This window comes from Moschus berezovskii, chromosome 2, assembly GCF_049115385.1.
Source record: "Moschus berezovskii isolate FMDL1 chromosome 2, NW_MosBer_1.0, whole genome shotgun sequence".
Taxonomy (NCBI): domain Eukaryota; kingdom Metazoa; phylum Chordata; class Mammalia; order Artiodactyla; family Moschidae; genus Moschus; species Moschus berezovskii.
In genome coordinates, this window is record NC_142461.1 from 552,285 (window position 1) to 575,276 (window position 22,992).

The window sequence follows — 22,992 nt, forward strand, 5'->3', positions numbered from 1 at the left end:
TTCACACACTGGAGAAGGAAATGGCAACCCACTCCAGTGTTCTTGCCTGGAGAATCCCAGGGACGGGGGAGTCTGGTGGCCTTCCGTCTATGGGGTCACACAGAGTCGGACACGACTGAAGTGACTTAGCAGCAGCAGGTTGGTCATAACTTTCCTTCCAAGGAGTAAGCGTCTTTTAATTTCATGGCTGCAGTCACCATCTGCAGTGATTTTGAAGCCCCCCAAAAATAAAGTCTGCTACTGTTTCCCCATCTATTTGCCATGAAGTGATGGGACCAGATGCCATGATCTTAGTTTTCTGAATGTTGAGCTTTAAGACAACTTTTTCCCTCTTCTCTTTCACTTTCATTAAAAGGCTCCTTAGTTCCTCTTCACTTTCTGCCATAAGAGTGGTATCATCCGCATATCTGAGGTTATTGATATTTCTCCTGGCAATCTTGATTCCAGCTTGCGCTTCCTCCAGCCCAGCGTTTCTCATGATGTACTCTGCAAATAAGTTAAATACGCAGGGTGACAATATACAGCCTTAAAGTACTCCTTTTCCTATTTGGAACCAGTCTGTTGTTCCATGTCCAGTTCTAACTGTTGCTTCCTGACCTGCATACAGATTTCTCAAAAGGCAGGTCAGGTGGTCCGGTATTCCCATCTCTTTCAGACCCCTTGAGTTTAGCCACATCTTTCATGTTTGAATTAAACACAGAATCTGAAACACAACTGCCCCCTTACGCATCTTGACAGACTGTGAGCTGAGGGTCTGCTTCTGAACAAATCCAATCAATGAAGGCTGCAAAAGGTTCTTTATATAACTATTTTTTCCCCAAGCAAAATAAATCTGTTTGGCTCAATAAAATAACTTCTGACTCTCTTTCCAAATCTTCTCAAAGAACAATTACCAAGCCTAAATAAAGGGACTCACATTTTTGTTTAATCCCCAGTTTTAAGCATTCAACCTGAATGAGTTGAATTTTCTCAACTGAATTTTCAATTCAATTGAAATTTCTCATCATTCAACCATTCTGCTGTCCACGAAAGTATCAAACCTGACACCGCGAGGGCATGTTTGCTAACTTGGCCCTCAGCACAGGTGCTGAGGAGAACGCACAGGCGTGGCTCAGACGCAAGTCCTCTGTGACCACAGGCGCAGCGGCGGTCTGCGGCCTCCCACGCCCACCGTCAGGTGCTGAGGGCGCCCTCGCACTCCGAGAGGAGACAGACGTTCTGAGACAGTGCTTCGTTTTCTCATGCCGAAAGAAGCCCTGCTGCTGCTGCATCGCTTCAGTCGCGTCCGACTCTGTGCGACCCCACAGACAGCAGCCCACCAGGCTCCCCCGTCCCTGGGATTCTCCAGGCAAGAACACTGGAGTGGGGTGCCAGTGCCTTCTCCAAAAGAAGCCCTACAAAACACTTTACATGGAACTGTATTAACTCGATGAATGTGGTTTTCATGAAAGTTTTCAAAAGAAACCTTCCTCACCCTTCACATTTGGGTTAGGCCTTCTTAGTTTTCCCAAAGTGACCAAGTTTTTGGGAGAAACCACAAACTGAAGCTAATTTACTAGCATTGCCTAGGCATCTTGTCTTCTTAGCACCAGACATTCAAATAAGGGCAAAGCTTATTGACATTTCTACTCACAACACACTTCTCATTATTTTATAATAGAAATTACATCAATAACATCAACACATTCAGGAAACAGCAGACCCTAGCCTCATTATATGTCACTGGATGCTGTTAAGATAGCTTATTGGTCAGAGAGAATATACCCCTCTGATTCCATGAATTTTGACCTTTAAAAAGCAAAGACATCACTTTGTCAACAAAGGTTCAGATAGTCAAAACTAAGGTTTCTCCAGTAGTCATGTATGGATGTGAGAGTTGGACCATAAAGAAGGCTGAGTACCAAAGAACTGATACTTTTGAACTGTGGTGTTCAAGAGAAGACTCTTGAGAGTCCCCTGGACTGCAAGGAGATCAAACCAGTCAATCCTAAAGGAAATCAACCCTGAATACTCATTGGAAGGACTGATGCTGAAGCTCCAACACTTTGGCCACCTGATGAGAAGAGCTGACTCACTGGAAAAGACCCTGATGCTGGGAAAGATTGAAGGCGGGAGAAGGGGACGACAGAGGATGAGATGGTTGGAGGGCATCACTGACTCAATGGACATGAGTTTGCGCAAACTTCGGGAGTTGGTGATGGACAGGGAGGCCTGGTGTGCTGAAGTTCATGGGGTCGCAAAGAGTCGAACACGACTGAGCGACTGAACTGCACTGAACTCCTTGAGACTGGGAGATGTGGTTACTGTTTCTAGCTATAGTGCTGTGTGACCCAAGGTAAGTCACACAGAGTTAAGACAGGAAAAATCTCTCTATCCCTAGGAAATGAAAGTTTCCCTCCTGCTTCATAAAGATTCTGTAAAGACAGCAGATGGCAACAAACTAATCTGAATTTATTGGCGGAAACAGATTAACTTGTGAAGAGTTAAAATCGATTCAAAGAAATTCAAGATGGGAATGAGATTACTTTGCTATTCATGTAACAATCACTGCCCAGAATAATATGTGACCAATTGTACTTCTGGTTTCTACAGAACTAGACATGTGACAATCCTCTTGGAGTTAACACACTTTCTTTTCTTAAGAAAATCAGAATATACTTCACTTACCTAAAAGGAAGCTGAACATTTAAAATGTAATCAAGTTTATTCTTTACCATTTCAAAAGGTGAAAAAAATGCAGTTAAGGAAGAAACTTAATGATGATGGTAAAATAAAGCACTGAGACTTTAAGCACTGAGGCTTTCCTGATTGAATGGAAAACACCCACAGTCATCTGTCAGCATGAGGGCCTCTCAAACTTCAAGGACAAAGAAGCAACCCTACACAGATATCATTATGAAACTTGTGAAGTTACCACAGTCACACTAATGTGAGCTAAGGATTAAATACTATTCTTGGAAATGTAAAATACTGCTGAATGAAGATTTACAGACCACGATATGATCCAATCTAAGATGACAATGTCTTCCTATTTTCCACCATTATCATCATTGTACTAGGTCAAATGAAAAAGTTACAAAAAAAAAACTGTCAAATTATAAATTTTACCTTACTTCGCGCACTCAGTAAATACCAATGGAACATTTGCTATATGTGGAAATACTGTACTTAGATCCCAGTTCAGTCGCTTAGCCATGTCTGACTCTTTGCAACCCCATGGACTGTAGCACGCCAGGCTTCCCTGTCCATCACCAACTCCCGGAGCTTGCTCAAACTCAAGTCCATTAAGTGGGTGATGCCATCCAACCATCTCATCCTCCGTCGTCCCCTTCTCCTCCTGCCTTCAATCTTTCCCAGCATCAAGCTCTTTTCCAAAGAGTCAGTTCTTCTCATCAGGTGGCCAAAGTATTGGAGCTTTGCTGTGGAAACACAGCAAAAGGACACAGAAGCCAACTCAAAAGAGGCTTCCACTAGCCAAGCTCTTTTCCAAAGAGTCAGTTCTTCTCATCAGGTGGCCAAAGTATTGGAGCTTTGCTGTGGAAACACAGCAAAAGGACACAGAAGCCAACTCAAAAGAGGCTTCCACTAGCCAAGCTCCATTCGGTTAATTCAGTTCAGTCCCTCAGTCGTGCCCGACTCTTTGCGACCCCATGAATCACAGCACGCCAGGCTTCTCTGTCCTCCACTATCTCCTGGAGTTTGCTCAAACTCATGTCCACTTAGTTGGTGATGCCATCCAACCATCTCATCCTCCGTCGTCCCCTTCTCCTCCTGCCCTCAATCTTTTCCCAGCATCAGGGTCTTTTCCAATGAGTCAGCTCTTCACATCAGGTGGCCAAAGTATTGGAGCTTCAGCATCAGCATCAGTCCTTCCAATGAATATTCAGGACTGATTTCCTTTAGGTGGACTGGTTGGATCTCCTTGCAGTCCAAGGGACTCTCAAGAGTCTTCTCCAACACCACAGTTCAAAAGCATCAATTCTTCAGTGCTCAGCTTTCTTTATAGTCCAACTCTCACATCATTACAGGACTACTGGAAAAACCATAGCTTTGACTTAGATCCCACAGGAGTCATAAAAAGAAGATATGCCACTAACTCATCTCAAAGAGATTAACCCAGTAAGAGCCAAAGACACATAAAGAATACCAACACAAGACAGACTGTGGTACCAAACAAGAAGTTCTAGCAGTTCAGGGAAGGAAGAGATGGCTTCCAACTAGTTTGAGAAGGAAGTTACACAGAAGGATGCCTTTGGGCTTTGAAGAACAGGGTTAGAGTTAGAATCATCCCAGAGAATGAAATGGGGGAAGGTGGAAAGATGAAAGATTTTCAAGTTACTGTCTCCTGTACCAATGTTCTTTGTCACTTACAGAATTACTTTTAGGACAAAGGGCAAAAGCTATTTTTTACGTGATGGGCATTTTATCACAAGTACAAATTACTTAATATCTTACGTACATTAACATAAGTTCATAATCTACAGACTCCTTAACTCCTGACAGTCAATATTTTGACCAAAAAAAAGTCTAGAAATAGAGAAATCTGGCATAACTACAGTTGCTATTAGCAAACTGTAAGCTATTCTGACAAGCAAATTCAGAGAGCTGTTTCTAGAAAGCATTCCAAGTTTAATATCAGCTACAGTGAGGTTGTTTTTTAAAGGTTAACTCATCTCTCTGTGTTACCTAAGAGTCCTTTTAATGAAATAGAAAAATGAAGTGTTTCCCCCAAGTACTCATCAGGATACTTTATCACTCTTTGCAATGGCTGACGTTAAATGAAAGTGGTTCACGACTACCAGAGAACAGTAGCAGAAATGCGCCATTTCTCAGGGCCACGCCCCATGTCCATATGCAGCCAGCAGATTTCACTGCGTATAAATGGCTGAGGAAAATGTACTGGTTTCAATCAATGAAGATATTCTAGGTTCTGAAAATTCCATATATTCTAGGTTCAGCAAAATGTTTCATGTGGTATAAACCGAAAAAGTATAACGGAACTTTAATGCCCAAATTTGTATTTTGTGAGAGCTTGAATTTTTAGATTTTAAGCAATAAGGTACAAAGTACAGAACCATTCTAATTGTGTAATTTAGCTATAACACTGATGTGAGACAAAAGACTTCATCGGAAGTCCAGTATGAGTCAGAGGAGAGTCAGAGAGCAGGCGCATTAAAAGGTGCAGTTTTCTCGGCTTAGAAATTATTCTTCTCTCGAAAATAATTATTTAAGAAAGACAATGAAGAAGAGGCAGATAGTCATGCTGTAACAGCAGTGAGCGGCATTAGCCCAGAGTGGTCCGCCCCAGGCTGCTGCGAAGCTCACGGCGGCCCCCTCTCCCCTGCCTTCTGCAGCCCTGGAGACCCGCCTTCACTCTAGCGGCTACGGCACTGCTGCCTGCCTCCTCCCCCTCTTCCCCAGGGCACAACAGCAAACAGCTCGTGTCCTGTATCCACATACACACTCAGCACAAGGCTGCTGAATGAATAACCAGACACAGTCTCAGGAATTCATTTCAGAGTCAACAACAAAACCTAAATGTTCACTTCCAGATACTGTGGAAAAAAACAGAAACTTCCTATCAGAGACTTAAATAAACCTAATAAAATCAGAGATTTCAGATAGTTAAAAGAAACTAGAGAGTAAAAATGAAGCATGAGGACTTCCCTGGTGGCCCAGTGGTTAAGACTCTGCACTTTCACTGCAGAGGGCATCGGTTCCATCCGTGGCTGGGGAACCAAAATCTTACAAGTTGCTTGGTGCTGCCAAAGAAATTAAAAAAAAAAAAAAGATAAAACGTACAGTTCCTAAAAAAATGCATACTAAATTTAAAATGTTCTCATGTTTTCTGCTGTTACATATCCTCACTTTGACAACGAGACAGGAGTAAGGACAATCCACTGCATGCCAAGATTCTCTTAGGCTTTTGGGGAGAGGTTCTATTGCAGTGGTTCTCAGACCTCTGAATTTCACAGATCAGCAAGTTTTTTTGGACTCATATAAGGTCAACAAATTTTTCTTTTCCCAAATAAGGCAAAAAAAAAAAAAAACCCTCCAAAAAGCGAAAACAAAAAAACCACATACACACACACAAGTCCTACCACCTAATTGTCACAGTTTCATAGAAAGGTGTTTAAAAATTTAAGCTGGAAAATCATAATCTCTGAATAACGGCTTTTACTTCCAAGAAAGGAAACCTGGACTTCCCTGGTGGTGCAGTGGTTAAAAATCCACCTGCCAATGCAGGGGACACAGGTTCGATCCCTATTCTGGGAAGACCCCACATGCCACAGGGCAGCCAAGCTCATGCACAACTGAGCCCATGCACTGCAACCACCGGTGCCCGTGCACCCCGAGCCCGTGACCCGCAGGGTCCCCTCGAGGAGAGACGCCCTTGCACCATGACGGGAGAGCAGCCCTCCACTTGCCGCAGCGAGAGAAAGCCTGCGTGCAGCAAGGAAGACCCAGCGAGTCAGAGAAAGAAACCTCAGAGAAACACGCGTGCATAAACCCTCCAGACAACCTGGACCTGGACTGCGACCTCACTACCAGGTCATCACACTAACACTTTGGTTCACTGCTAATCTGATTTGTGAAGAAAGCCTACAACTTAAACAAGTTATATAGTCTGAAGCTATTAAAAGGCTAATTTGAATTAAAACTCCCAGTATGCTGGGAAACCATTTCCTAATGCTAGAAAAAGACAGTGATGGCTACTGGCAAGAATGCATGAAAGATGAATGTAACCTAGTTTCTTTGAGAAATAGCTTCACTGCTCTTTTGTTTCACTGGCTGGTAAGTTTACAACGCTTTTTACTCTGTGTTTCCCCTACTAAATTCTTAAGGTCTATATTTTTAACAAGACTTAACGGTAGCACTTTTCTTCTTTAAACTGCAAAGAAACATATCAATTCTTATTACTGCTATCTAGGGGTGTTGCAGTGAAACTTATAATTTCAAATTTTCCACAGAAGCTAAAGCTTAAAACATAAGATACTATTTTAGGCTACATTTAAAAAAAAAAAAAAGTAAGAAAAGAATAAAAAGGAACAAGTCCTAACCTCACTCCAAAATGATTTAAGTTGGAAAACTCTTCAGGATCCAGAGGAAAGTCTAGGAAATAATATGGAAAACAAATGTCTCCCCTGGGGTAAGGATGGCTGGAGCAATCACCACTTCACGGCTTCAGCTTTAAGAAGGGCTAACATCTTTCTAGTTCACTCATCCACTACAGAGCTATTTCATTGGAAGGAACACATTTTTAAAGTTTTATTATTATCATTGTGGCCGTGCCATATAGCTTACAAGATCTTAGTCCCCTGACCAAGGATACCACCCCTGGCCCCTGCAGTGGAAGAGCTCAGTTCTAACCACTGGACCACTAGGAAATTTCCAGAAGGAATAATTTTTTAAAAATCAGAAGAACTGAACGAGATCTGTATACTCATGTTCAGAGCAGCACTGTTCACAACAGCAAACAGGTGGAAACAACACAAATGTCTATCAGAGGATAACGCATAAATTCAACAGCAGAACATTATTCAGCCTCAAACAGGAAGGGGATTCTGACACGCTACAAGAAGCCAGAAGACACTACGTATGCTAAGCGAAACAAACCAAACACACCATTCTGACGCTACGTGGCACCCAGAGCACTCAGGTCATACAGCTAAGGAGAGTGGCAGCTGCCAGGGGAGACAGCGAGCTACTGTTTAACGCGCACGGAGTTTCAGAGGAAGACTAAAACATGCAGGGGTGAGTGACACAACAGTGCCAATGTACCAGTGTCACCTAACTGTAGTTAAAAATGATTAAAACGGTAAACTTTGTTACATAAATTTACAATTTAAAAAGCTGCATAGAACACAGATGCACATTTTTTTAAAAAATTAAATAAATCACTGTGTACCCACATCTAAGTCAGAAAGCAGAACATCACCAGGACCTTTGGAAGGCCTCTGCATGCCCTGCTCAACCTTTCGTTGTTGCTGTTTGGTCGCTCAGTCATGTCTGACTCTCTGTGACCCCATGGACTGCAGCACGCCAGGCTTCTCTGTCCTTCAGCATCTCCTGGAGCTTACTCAAACTCACGTCCATTGAGTCGGTGATGCCAACCAAACATGTCATCCTCTGTCGTTCCCTTCTCCTGCCTTCAATCAGGATCAGGGTCTTTTCTAATGAGTCAGCTCTTCACATCATGTGGCCAGGAGTTTCAGCTTCTCACCATCAGTCCTTCCAATGAATATTGAGAACTGATTTCCTTCAGAATTGACTGGTTTGATCTCCGTGCAGTCCAAGGGACTCTCAAGAGTCTTCTCCAACACCACAGTTCAAAAGCACTGATTCTTTGGTACTGCTGCTGCTAAGTCACTTCAGTCGTGTCCGACTCTGTGTGACCCCATAGACGGAAGCCCACCAGGCTCCCCGGTCCCTGGGACTCTCCAGGCAAGAACACTGGAGTGGGTTGCCATTTCCTTCTCCAGTGTGTGAAAGTGAAAAGTGAAAGTGAAGTCACTCAGTCGTGTCCGACCCTTAGCGACCCCACGGACTGCAGCCTACCAGGCTCCTCCATCCATGGGATTTTCTAGGCAAGAGTACTGGAGTGGCTTGCCATTGCCTTCTCCGGATTCTTTGGCACTGAGTCCTCTTTATGGTCCAACTCCCACATCCATACATGACCACTGGAAAAACCATAGCTTTGACTATACAGACCTTTGTTGGCAAAGTAATGTCTTTGCTTTTTAATATGCTGTCTAGGTTTGTCGTAGCTTTTCTTCCAAGGAGCAAGTGTCTTTTAATTTCATGGCTGCAGTCACCATCTGCAGCGATTTTGGAGCCCAAGAAAACAGTCTGTCACTGTTTCCATTGTTCCCCCATCTATTTGCCATGAAGTGATGGGACTGGACGTCATGATCTCAGGTTTTTAAAGGCTGAGTTTTAAGCCAACTTTTTCACTCTCCTCTTTACCTTTACCTCCTTTCAAACTTCACCCTGACTCATCCAGAAGTGCCACTTCCCTGGTGGCTCAGATGGTAAAGAATCTGCCTGCAATGCGGGAGACAGGGTCCTGATCCCTGGGTCAGGAAGATCCCCTGGAGAAGGAAATGGCAACCCACTCCAGTACTCCTGCCTGGAGAATCCCATGGACAGAGGATCCTGGCAGGCTACAGCCCACAGGGTCGCAAAGAGTTGGACACGGCTGAGCGACTGACACTTTCACTTTCAACCGGAAGTAGTCACTATGCTATTGTAGTTATCAAGCCCTTACTTTTCTTTACAGTTTCACCCCATAAGGATGTGACATAAACAAATACGCTGCTTAGGTGTTAGACATAGCTGCAATTCACTGTAGTGTAAAATCTCGTGTATGAATCAGTCATAATTTATCTGTTGAATGAAATCAGTTACTTCTTATGAACTAACAAGCATTTATAGCTTCTCTAGAATAGTGGCTTTCACATTTTCTTGACAGCAACCACAATAAGAAAAGATAGTTTACCTCACAGTCCACCCACATATACAGATACACAACTAGGAAAAGTTTTCACAAAATAATACCCTTACAGTAAAGTACACTGATGTTTTCTACTGTATTTATCATTTAAGAAAATTGTTGGTCAGATGCCACTAAATGGTCTTCATTCTAATGCGCTACAAGCCCAGGTTGAAAAACAATTCTCTAGAGTATATATTCAGGTGTGAAATTGCTGGGCATGGGTAATACATATTTACTAGATAATGTCAAACTGTTAAAGTGAGTGTTCCAATTTACACTCCCACCTGCAGTGTATACAGCCGTTAATTTCAATTTGATTTTAAAATCATAAAATGGGCTGTAAAAGTTTATTAGGGGCTTCCCAGGTGGTCACATGGTTAAGAATCTGCCTGACAACGCAGCGGGCATGGGTTCGATCCCTGGTCCGACCAGACCCCACAGGCCTCAAAGCAACTAAGCCTGTGCCCCGCAACTCCTGAGCCAGGGCGCCCGGTGTCCGTGCTCGGCAAGCAGAGAAGCCACTGCAGTGAGCAGCCCTCGCACCCCAAGTAGGGCAGCTCCGCCTGCCCCAACTAAAGAGAGCTTGTAGGCGGACAGAAAGCCCCAGCGCGGCCAAAAATACATTAAAAACAAAATAAACAGCGGTAACCTCAGCTTCATTAAAAAAAAAAAAATCAAGTATGCTTCTGGCCTTCTATTCATTCTGTATATCTTGATTATCTGAGAGTTTTATAAATATTTGTTGAGTTAGGTGGCCACCAAGACCTAAGCCAACATTAGATAAATAATACAGATAGTTACTACTTTTCACCACTTCACAAGTTACAACTCCCCTCATTAATAACTTACCTAATTAAAACTCATATTTCACGTCTTATTTCTAGGACTTCCAATAAAGTCCAGACAAAGGCAAGAGCACAAAAGCCAATCAAGACGCAGCATGCCCAGCCAGATTCTCGGTTTTCGGCAGAAAATGTGCCTTAAGACAGAACGTCCAGGAATAAGTGAAAACTGCCAATGCCAACAGCCCTTTTTATGTGTTGTATCATACCATATTCAGATGGATAGTGTGATGGCTAAAAATCTTTTTAACACCCTAATTTAAGAGTCCACATTTAAAAGGATGGAGTGAAGGAAATTAACTTCTATCTTTGACTTTCTTTAAATTTGCTATAATCTCAGGGAAACTGATTCTGCATACTATATCAATTGCCTGTTTTTTTAAAAAAAAAAAACAAGAAATGTCAAAATACAGTACTTTGTACCACTTTTATAAAAATAAGACTGTACAGAATACAAAAAAAGATTGTAATATTAAATTCCAGGTAGAAAGAAATATGCGATGGTGAGATTCTGTGCTTGGAGCCAAAGGTCAACTGAATGATCTGTTCTAAACAGCTGACTTTTTAAAAAATAATCTTATTTACTTATTTACATATATTTTTCAGTTGTGCTGGCCTTTGCCGCTGCACGAGCTATTCTCCAGAGCTTTTTTCCAGTCCTGGCGAGCAGGGGCTGCTCCTCAGCTCCAGGTGGCTGGGCCCCTCCCTGCACTGGCTCCTCTCCTCGGGGAGCAGAGGCTCGAGGCCTTGCAGGCTTCAGGCTTGAGTACAGGCTCAACAGCTGTTGCGCATGGGCTTAGCTGCTCTGAGGGATGTGGGATCTTTATGGACCAGGTATCTAACCTATGTCTCCTGCACTGGCAGGTGGGTTCTTTGCCACTGAGCCACTAGGGACAACAGCTGACTGTGAAATATTCTTTTTAAAAAAATTTTATTCAAATATAGATGATTTCCAATGCTGTATTAGTTTCTAAATAGCCCTTCAAAGAAATCCACAAGTGAGAACATACATAAAACTAAATACCCGTAATTTAACTGCTTCACGTTACTACTTCTCATCAGTTCACAAATTCTAAAGCCAAAGTGACTGACACTAATAGAGTTCCCAGCCACACAGTAACAGGATCATACAAAAGAAAGATAATACATAGTTTGCTAGGAGTTACATACTTCCGTCACTTCTTTTAAACTGCAAACCGTAATCAACACTTCAAAGAGGAGGCATGTTAAATGGAGAAGGCATGAAGATGAGCTAAACAGACAAACAGGCGCGCGGGAACAGTAAACTGCTCCGGAAGAAAGTAATGTGTTACACAGAGCTTCAGGATGCAAACAGTGATCCTGAGAGACTATCAAGGCAGAAACACTTGAAAAACACTGTCACACTAACTGTGCAGCGAATAGGTGGCATAACACCACGGAGACAGAAATTAGCTCAAGCAGCTTTAAAAAGCAGTATTTCTTACTACACATCACTTGTCCGTTTTAATTTCAACACAAAAAGCAACCCATAAGGAAGCTGCATTCAGCAGTCTTACTTACAGTAACAGTACTGCCACTGTTCTTTATTTTTTAAATACTTCAGGTGCAGCGTAAAGCAAATAAAGAACGGTGTTCGCTCCATTAAAAGCTAAACAAAAACAAAACCAAAAACAGACACAAGCATAAAATTAGAGAGATAAAATAAAACTCCTGCAATTATAAATATACATCAAAAGTATCAGTAGGAACTCTTTTTTTCCCTTCTTAAAAGAAAGTATTTCCTAGCTTGGTTCATTGAAAAAGACTCAGAACACAAACGACGACGTCTCAGGGGCAGTGAGCACCCGACCACCTGGACTGTGGCCTCTATATAGTACGTTCCCACTAAAAGGAGGTAGGTCTCCTACAGAAGGGCTGTTTCTACAAGTTGGGTAGGAAATGCACAAGAAGAACCTGGACTATCTTCCTGTGTCCCAAAGCAAAGAGACTATTTAGGACAAAAGCTGTCAAATCAAAAGGGCATAGGACCCAACTTGAAGGCGCTCCCATACCCCTAAAGGAAGACAATCTGAGCATAAAAACACAAAAGCCTAAGAAATCTATTATGGATTTAAATGTAGCAAACATATTAAAATTTATCAGTTCACATGATACCAGAGAAAATTCACTGGTCACCAGGAGAGACTGCTAAGGGATTAACTCATGATTACTAAAACTCAACAAAGGAAAAGAATCAAGTTCTTTTCCTGCCTTTCCTATACTAACCATAACCAAACAGTTAATACAGGAAAGAACTTTGGGAGGAATTCTACCTAGATGAAGAAGGAATGACAGAAAATCACCATTTTGTAAACTCTAATAATTTATAATCAATAAAGGGTGCTAAAAGCTATTATATAAAAGACTGATGGAAAACATTCTCATGAGAGAGATCAGGCAATAAATACCATCTGAACCTAGAGCTCAATCTGTGAGCCCACCGGAAATTACACCTCATGAGTAATACAACGGGAAGCATGCAGAACTGACTGTGAAGCACGCTTGCTCTAACATTTTAATTGAATCATGGCTCTAAATCAAGCCAAAAAGACTAACTGCTGAGGCCTTCTGCCTGAAGGCAATTTTTGGACCTCGGTAAAAGTGAGGGGGAGCGGAAAGAGACAGCGGCTTCTCTGAGTTGAGGAGACAGACAAGAGAGTTCAGGGATGCTGAAGAGGCTAGACCACGTGGGGCAGAATTCCAGAAAGAAAAGAAGCCACACAGAAAAAGAACTCCAGAAATGTCTCCTGTCCTCCTAAATCTTTGCTTAGTCCTCCTAAATCTTTCACATATATGGTGAAACTCCACAAAATCAGGAAAAGAATTACAAAGAAGTTGAAATCTGACCAATTCCCACAGCTCAGAAGCAGAAGACACTCAAGTTCTACCAAGTCAGGCTGGATAGCCCTTAGTAATCACCTGGAATACTCAGTGGAGACCCCAGAGAGCTCACCCCAGGGAGAAGGCTAAACTGTCCCTGAATTGAGGAATAGATCCACCTTCAGTTCAGTTGAATCGCTCAGTCGTGTCCGACTCTTTGCGACCCCATGAATCACAGCACGCCAGGCTTCCCTGTCCATCACCAACTCCTGGAGTTCACTCAAACTCACGTCCATCGAGTCGGTGATGCCATCCAGCCATCTCATTCTCTGTCGTCCCCGTCTCCTCCTGCCCCCAATCCCTCCCAGCATCAGAGTCTTTTCCAGTGAGTCAACTCTTCGCATGAGGTGGCCAAAGTATTGGAGTTTCAGCTTTAGCATCAGTCCTTCCAATGAACACCCAGGACTGATCTCCTTTAGAATGGACTGGTTGGATCTCCTTGCAGTCCAAGGGACTCTCAAGAGTCTTCTCCAGCACCACAGTTCAAAAGCATCAATTCTTTGGTGATCAGCTTTCTTCACAGTCCAACTCTCACATCCATACATGACCACGGGAAAAACCATAGCCTTGACTAGACGGACCTTGGTTGGCAAAGTAATGTCTCTGCTTTTTAATATGCTATCTAGGTTGGTCACGGAGAAGGCAATGGCAAGCCATTCCAGTACTCTTGCCTAGAAAATCCCATGGATGGAGGAGCCTGGTAGGCTGCAGTCCATGGGGTCGCTAAGGGTCAGACACAACTGAGCGACTTCACTTTCACTTTTCACTTTCCACTTTCACACATTGGAGAAGGAAATGGCAACCCACTCCAGTGTTCTTGCCTGGAGAATCCCAGGGACGGGGGAGCCTGGTGGGCTTCCGTCTATGGGGTCACACAGAGTCGGACACGACTGAAGTGACTTAGCAGCAGCAGAAGCAGCAGCAGCAGGTTGGTCAAAACTTTCCTTCCAAGCAGTAAGAGTCTTTTAATTTCATGGCTGCAATCAGCATCCGAAGTGATTTTGGAGCCCAAAAAAAATAAAGTCAGCCACTGTTTCCACTCGTTCCCCATCATGAAGTGATGGGACCAGATGCCATGATCTTAGTTTTCTCAATGTTGAGCTTCAAGCCAACTTCTTCACTCTCCTCTTTCACTTTCACCAAGAGGCTTTTTAGTTCCTCTTCACTTTCTGCCATAAGGGTGGTGTCATCTGCATATCTGAGGTTATTGATATTCCTCCCGGCAATCTTGATTCCAGCTTGTGCTTCCTCCAGCCCAGCGTTCCTCATGATGTACTCTGCATATAAGTTAAATAAGCAAGGTGACAATATACAACCTTGACGCACTCCTTTTCCTATTGGGAACCAGTCTGTTGTTCCATGTCCAGTTCTAACTGTTGCTTCCTGACCTGCATACAGGTTTCTCAAGAGGCAGGTCAGGTGGTCTGGTGTTCCCATCTCTTTCAGAATTTTCCACAGTTTATTGTGATCCACACAGTCAAAGGCTTTGGCATAGTCAATGAAGCAGAAATAGATGTTTTTCTGGAACTCTCTTGCTTTTTCCATGATCCAGCAGGTGTTGGCAATTTGATCTCTGGTTCCTCTGCCTTTTCTAAAACCAGCTTAAACATCTGGAAGTTCACGGTTCATGTATTGCTGAAGCCTGGCTTGGAGAATTTTCAGCATGACTTTACTAGTGTGTAAGATGAGTGCAAAATGGCTGTCTGAGGAGGCCTTACAAATAGCTGTGAAAAGAAGAGAAGCGAAAAGCAAAGGAGAAAAGGAAAGATATAAGCATCTGAATGCAGAGTTCCAAAGAATAGCAAAGAGAGATAAGAAAGCCTTCGTCAGCAATTAATGCAAAGAAATAGAGGAAAACAAAAGAATGGGAAAGACAAAAGATCTCTTCAAGAAAATTAGAGATACTAAGGGAACATTTCATGCAAAGATGGGCTCGATAAAGGATAGAAATGGTATGGACCTAACAGAAGCACAAGATATTAAGAAGAGGTGGCAAGAATACACAGAAGAACTGTACAAAAAAGATCTTCATGACCCAAATAATCATGATGGTGTGATCACTCACCTAGAGCCAGACATCCTGGAATGTGAAGTCAAGCGGGCCTTAGGAAGCATCACTATGAACAAAGCTGGTGGAGGTGATGGAATTCCAGTTGAGCTATTTCAAATCCTGAAAGATGATGCTGTCAAAGTGCTGCACTCAATATGCCAGCAAATTTGGAAAACTCAGCAGTGGCCACAGGACTGGAAAAGGTCAGTCTTCATTCCAATCCCAAAGAAAGGCAATGCCAAAGAATGCTCAAACTACCGCACAGTTGTACTCATTTCACACTCACTATACATGAATAAACAGTAATGTATTCAGCCCTGCACAGGGATGATAAATACCCAATTCATTATGGTTATTTTAGAGAGAGATAAAGACAATTGGGATTGGAAGGGGAACACACAGGGTTTCAGCTATTACCTGTGTCTTATATTTTCCTTTAAAAGAAATTTCTGAATCAAATATGGAGAAAGGAAACTTGATAAAGCTAAATTGAAAGGTTAAAAAAACTTACTGCCCCCTAAACTATTTTTCTGTACAATGTGGAATAAAATATAAAACATTATAGTTCTTTTTTAAAAGTCAACAAGGAAAAAAGAAGTACTTTAAAAAATTTTTATTGAGGTGTAGATGTATAACATGTTAAGTTTCAGATGTACAATACAATTTAAAGGGTGCACTCCGATTACAACTGTAAACCGCTGGCACTACTTCACAGGCCACACAACAGACCCCTCAGCTCGTCTCCTGTGTTTTTATTTTACAGACGTTGGCGCTGCTTCATCCCCTAGCCTCTGTCACGGTCCTACCCCCCACAGCTTCCACTCCCACCCCCGGGTAAGAGCTGTTCCCAGTCTCTCTGAGTTTGCTTTTTTGTTATATTCGTTAGTTTATTTTAGTTGTTAGATTCCACACAGAAGTGACATCATAGAGTATTTGTCTTTCTTTTCCTTCTTTCCCTAAGTATAATACTCTCCAAGTCCATCCATGTTGTTACAAACGGCAACATTTCATTCTTTTTTTTTTAAGACTGAGTAGTATTCCAATGTGTGTATATATATCACATATAATCCCTGAATCAATCCACTGCTACTGCTGCTGCTGCTGCTAAGTTGCGTCAGTCGTGTCCGACTCTGTGTGACCCCATAGACCGTAACCCACCAGGCTCCCCCGTCCCTGGGATTCTCCAGGCAAGAACACTGGAGTGGCTTGCCACTGCCTTCTCCGAATCTACTAGGTACTTCAAATTTAAAAAGTTAAACTTTATAGTGAAATTAAGTAAAGAGAATCAATTTTCTATGTGGGAAAGATGAAAAACTGTTAGGCAAGAGGTTTGACTTAAAAAGCACTAAGCAATCTCCCTGCTGGTGCAGTGGATAAGAACCCACCTGTTAGTGCAGGGCGGTCGGGGTAGAGTCCGTGCACCTCAGAGCAACTAAGCCTGTGCGCCAGAGCTGGAGAGCCACAGCTACCGAGCCCACACCCCGCAACTGTCAACGCCCGGGAGCCTAGAGCCGAGCACCGAGAAGCCCCTGCCATGAGAAGCCTGAGCGCCGCAACCACAGAAAGTCTGCATGTGGCAACGAAGACCCAGCACAGCCAAAACTAAATACAACTGTAAAAGCAGTAAGAACAGATAGAGGTTATTATTACATTAAAAATGTGAATACGCTTAATGCCACTAGACACGTAAAAATGGCTAAAATGGTTGATTTCATGTTCTGTATATTTTACCACAATAAAGAAGTATATTATGAGCTAGGCCAATTTAGATTAAAGGAAAATAATATTTTAAAGGTTAAAAACTAAGGACTAAAGTTCCAAGTAGGAACTTCTGCTGCTAACAGCAGAAATCCAAAGCTGGAAGCACAGCTCACTGGCACACTAATGTAACTCTATCTCAGTTATAGATCAAAAAATATGAAAAATCGTAAAGAGAAAAAGGAAACTTAAGATTACACTGTCATCACTGCTGTGGACAAAATAAAGTCAAATAGCAAAACTTCAAATTCATTTCACAGAAATTTCTCAAATTTTCCAACTTCATTTTAGCACTGTTTTGATTCTTCAGATTGGGCTTCCCTCGTGGCTCATATAGTAAAGAGTCTGCCTGCAATGCACGAGACTCAAGCTTGATCCCTGGGTTGGGAAGATCCCCTGGAGAAGGAAATAGCAATGCACTCCAGTATTCTTGCCTGGAGAATCCCGTGAACTGAGGAGCACAGCAAGCCATGCTCCATGGAGTGGCAAAGAGTCAGACACGACTGAGTGACTAACACTTTCACTTTCAAATTCAATTTACTTTTAGATGGCTATACATGTTCCCCTTGGTCGCTACTGAGAAAAGAAGCTAATATAGTGAAAGCTATGGTTTTTCCAGTAGTCACACATGGATGTGAGAGTTGGACTATAAAGAAAGCTGAGTGCCAAAGAATCGATGCTTTTGAACTGAGGTGTTGGAGACTTTTGAAGAGTCCCTTGGACTTCAAGGAAATCAAATCAATCCTAAAGGAAACCAATCCTGAATATTCATTGGAAGGACTGATGCTGAAGCTCCAATCCTTTGACCACCTGATGTGAAGAACTGATTAATTGGGAAAGACCCTGATGCTGGGAAAGACTGGGGGCAGGAGAAGGGGACGACAGAGGATGAGATGGCTGGATGGCATCACTGACGTGACGGACGTGAGTTTGAGCAGGCTCCGGGAGCTGGTGATGGACCGGGAGGCCTGGCATGCTGCGGTCCACGGGGTCGCAGAGTCAGGCAGACGGAGCGACTGGACTGAAGTGCACTGGTCTCTGCTACCTCTCTCACCCCTCAGTTTCTCCTCTCATACTCTGAAGGTGGAGGTAACCCACAAAATCCCAGATTTCCTTGCCCTTGCTCGGTCTTCTCCTTAGGGACTGCCATGGTCTCAGATATGACTGCTAAGGGTGGCTCGCTGGACTGTGAGATCCCTGAGGTTAGACTAACTGTGTTCATCTTCTGTGCCTGGTATAAGGCAGATGCCATAAAATATTTGTTCAAAAAGATGGATGGATGGGTGAATGGATAGGTGGACAGAGGGACGGACTAATTAATCCCTCCAAATGCTAGGCCTAATTTTCCTGAACTACCTCTCCACATTTTGATTATTCTCAATTGCCTTCTAGACAGCTGACACCAAACTCATTTTCCCAGGCATCCACTTATCTTCCTTCCTTCCATTTACCTGACTCAGAACCTAGGAGTCATCTTTTATTTTTCCTTTTCTCTTTCCTCTCACATCTAATTAACAGATTTCTCTCATATTATCCCTTCCTTCCAATTACCTTGCTGCTGCCCTAAAGGCAAAATCATCTCTTAACTAAACTATTGCGATGAAGAGAATTAGCTGATTTTTCCATTGCTTACTCCTTCCTTTCTTCTCCAATCTACTTTCATTTCACTTCAGGATTAATCTTCACAGTGCAAACATACATCAAAAACCCTCACTGATTCTTTAGTGCCAATTCTTTAATATTTACATTTAGCATTACTTTTTTGGTATTCATTTTTATTGTAGTAAAATACACATAAAACACGTTAATCAGTTTAAAGTATACATTTCAATGGCATTAAGTGCATTCACTTTGTATTATCATCACCACTATCCATCTCCAGAACTTTTTCATCACCCTAAATGAAACTCCGTATCCATTAAACACTAACTCCCTATTCCACTCTACTCCCGCTATTCTACTTTGTCTATGAACTGTTCTCTCGGTATCTCACATAAGTGAAATCATAAAACACTTGTCCTTCTGTGTCTGGTTTATTTTACTAATTAACGCAACATTTTATAGCTTTATCTGCGTTGTATGAAGCCAGAATTTCATTCCTTTCCTTTTTTTTTTTTTTTTGTTTAATCCATTCATCTATTGATGGACGTTTGCAGTTTTCACCACTTGGCCACTGTGAATACACTACTATGAACACTGACAGATAAATACCTGAATTCTTGTTCTTAGTTCTTTTGTACAGACATCTACCGGTGGAAAGGGTATATCATATGGTAACTCTTTGTTTACTTTTTGAAGCACTGTTTTCCAGAGCGAGCGTTATCATTTTAGAGTCACCACCGGTCTTTCCTGGTGGTCCAGGCAGCAGACAGGATGCCGCGGAGCCACTGCGCCTATGCGCCACAGCTACCAAGTGGAGCGCCTAGAGCCACACGCCGCCGCCAGACGGGCCCCGCCCACGGCAACCGGAGACAGCGGCGCACAGCAGAGACCCTCAGTAAGCAGGGTCACCGCAAGCCGAGTCTGACCCTTCTGGGTGCCGCTTTCCACTGCAGCCTAGGTCTCTATCACCCAGCCAGACGGAGTCTCAACAGAGCCTCTTCCTTCCCACCCTAAACCCTTGTCCCTGGTCTTCTTTGTTTGGGATACAATCTACACGCAGACCTATCGTCCTGTGAAGGCAGCTCAAGCACCACCTACTTCGGAAAACATTCCCCAATCTCTCCAATTAGAAGGAATCTCTCTTTCTTAATTCTCTTTATATTTCTTCTCACTTTCTACCATGTATAATAATCAGGCACACATCTTTCTTAGCAAGTATATGTAACTGCTGCTGCTGCTAAATCGCTTCAGTCGTGTCCGGCTCTGTGCAACCCCACAGACGGCAGCCCACCAGGCTCCCCCGTCCCTGGGATTCTCCAGGCAAGAACACTGGAGCGGGCTGCCACTTCCTTCTCCAAGCAGTAAACAATGGGTAAATGAACAGAATGAATTAATGACGAAGGAATAAAGATAAATTTTAAGATCAAAATAATTTAAAATTTCCAATCAAGCTGAAGACTGTCAAGGAACACTAACCATACTTATTAAAATCTCTTTACAGTATCATCTTTCAACATTTTAAAAGCACATGTCAGATGACCCAGACATTCTAATTTTAGAAATATGTCTGAAGTAAACCCGGGCACAGTTGCAAAAAAGATGTTCTATGCAGCACTGTTTCAACAGCAAATGTTAACAATAAAATGTCCATTCATGGGAAGTAGACGAATTATCGTACAAACAAACTCTCAAGGAGCTATTAAAAGGTGGGTTCATATGCAGTAACAATACTAACTCCAACATACGGCTGTTGTAGCTCAGCCATGGAGTCACGTCTAACTCTCTGCGACCCATGACCTGCAGCACGCCAGGCTCCTCTGTCCTCCACTAACTCCCGGAGTTTGCTCAAATTCATGACCACTGAGTTGGTGATGCTATCTCACCAACTCATCCTCTGTTGTCCCCTTCTCCTCCCGCCTTCAATCTCTCCCAGCATCAGGGTCTTTTCCAGTGAGTTGGCCCTTTGCATCAGGTGGCCAAAGTATTGGAGCTTCAGCTTCAGCATCAGTCCTTCCAATGAATATTCAGGACTGACTTCCTTTAGGATGGACTCGTTGGATCCCCTTGCAGTCCAAGGGACTCTCAAGAGTCTTCTCCAACACCACAGTTCAAAAGCATCAATTCTTCAGCGCTCAGCTTTCTTTATAGTCCAAGTCTCACACCCATACATGACCACTAGAAAAATCATAGCTTTCAGTATATGGACCTCTGTTGGCAAAGTGATGTCTCTGCTTTTTAATATGCTGCCTAGGTTGGTCATAGCTTTTCTTCCAAGGAGCAGGTGTGTTTTAATTTCATGGCTGCAGTCACTGTCCACAGCGATTTTGGAGCCCAAGAAAATAAACTCTACCACTGCTTCCACTTTCCCCCGTCTATTTGCCATGGAGTGATGGGACTGGGTGTCATGATCTCAGTTTTTTTAACACTGGTTTCAAGCCAGTTTTTTCACTCTCCTCTTTCTCCCACATCAAGAGGCTCTTCCATTAGACTGGTATCAATTGCATATCTGAGGTTGTTGACATTTCTCCCTGCAGTCTTGATTCCAGCTTGTGACCCATCCAGGCCAGCATTTCTCTTGATGTACTCTGCATGCGTTAAATAAGCGGGATGACAACATACAGCCTTGACGTACTCCTTCCCCAATTTTGAATCAGTCTGTTGTTCCCTGTCTGGTTCTAACTGTTGCTACTTGACCTGCATACAGGACAAGTAAGGACACGAAGACAGGACAGGTGGTCTGGTATTCCCATCTCTTTAAGAATTTTCCACAGTTTGTTGTGATCCACACAGTCAAAGGCTTTGGTGTAGTCAATAAAGCACATGTTTTCCTTGAATTCTCTTGCTTTTTTCTCCATGATCCAATCAAAGTTGGCAATCTGACCTCTGCTTCCTCTGCCTCTTTGAAACCCAACTTGCACATCTTGAATCTCTCAGCTCATGTACTGCTGAAGCGCAGCTTGAAGGATCTTGAGCGTAACCTTGTAGCATGTGAGATGAGTGCAACTGTACGGTCGTTTGAACACTCTGTGACACTGCCCTTGAGACTGGAATGAAAACTGGCCTTTTCCCAGCCTGGGGCCACTGCTGAGTTTTCAAAATTTGCTGACATATTGAGTGTGCAGCACTTGAACAGCATCATCTTTTAAATAGCTCAGCTGGAATTCTGTCTCCTCCACTAACTTTGTTCATAGTGATGCTTCCTAAGGTCCACTTGACTTCACACCCCAGGATGTCTAGCTTTTGGTGAGTGACCACACCACCGTGGTTATCCAGATCATTAAGATCTTTTTTGTACAGTTCTTCTGTGTATTCTTGCCACCTCTTCTTAGTATCTTCTGCTTCTGTTAATTAGGTCCATACTGTTTCTGTCCTTAGTGCCCATCTTTGCATGAAATGTTCCCTTGGTATCTCCAATTTTCTTGAAGAGATCTCCAGTCTTTCCCATTTTACTGTTTTCCTCTATTTCTTTCCATTGTTCAGTTAAGAAGGCTTTGTTATCTTGTCTTGCTATTCTCTGGAAATTTAAAAAGCCATTTCTGCCTTAAAATATAGAGGTGAATTTTTTGTATACTAAGTCGGGTCCAACTCTTCTGTGAGTCACAAAATGGAAATATATCCTTGCAACTGGTTTATTTTATACAAGGTATATTGTATATCTGTATATTGTATACAATACTATCTATAATCTGCATATTGTATATCTGTACTTCGTACTTTCCTACCTCAATTTTGTCCCTCTCCCCATGGGTAACCACTAGCTTCTTCTCTATGAGTCTGTTTCTTTATTATTAAATTCACTAGATTGTCACATTTTTCAGAATCCACGTATGATATCATACAGTCTTTGTCTTTCTCTAACTTATTTTACTAAGCATAAAACCCTCCAATTCCATCAATGTTGTTGCAAATGGCAAAATTTCATTCTTTTTTATGTCTGAGTAGTATTCCATTGTGCGTGTATGTACGGAAACCACATTTTCTTTATCCATTCATCCTTTGATGGACACAGGTTGCTTCCATATCTTGGCTACAGTAAATAGTACTGCTGTGAACATTAAGAGGCCTATGTCTTTTTGAATTAATGATTTTTTAAAAAATCAAGGTGTAACACTACAGATAAAATTATTCAACACTTGCTAGAATTTTGGGGGGGTCTTTATTACTTTAAAAAGAAAATCTATACAATAAATGGATACATCTCTAACATGAAGCAAACATAACAAAAGCATGATTCCATTTATGTAAAGCTGACAAACAGGCAAAACTAAACTACTGTTTAGAGATACACACACAGGTGGTAAAACTATCAAGAAAAGCAAGGAAATTATCACAAGACAAAACAG

The 22,992-nt window shown here is 42.5% G+C and overlaps 1 protein-coding gene across 3 annotated transcripts in view; it reads right to left on the minus strand.

The window, feature by feature from the left end:
• The window catches only part of FBXO42 (F-box protein 42), an 87,401-nt gene that overhangs the window by 48,155 nt on the left and 16,254 nt on the right, over positions 1-22,992 (minus strand). The window contains exon 2 of one of the 3 annotated variants that reach the window (XM_055397043.2): positions 11,881-11,968. The exons of the other annotated variants lie outside the window; for them this stretch is intronic. Within the exon in view, the coding sequence (XP_055253018.1) occupies positions 11,881-11,962 (82 nt within the window). The 5' untranslated portion in view covers positions 11,963-11,968. The remainder of the gene's footprint in view (positions 1-11,880; positions 11,969-22,992) is intronic. 3 annotated transcript variants of the gene reach the window in all.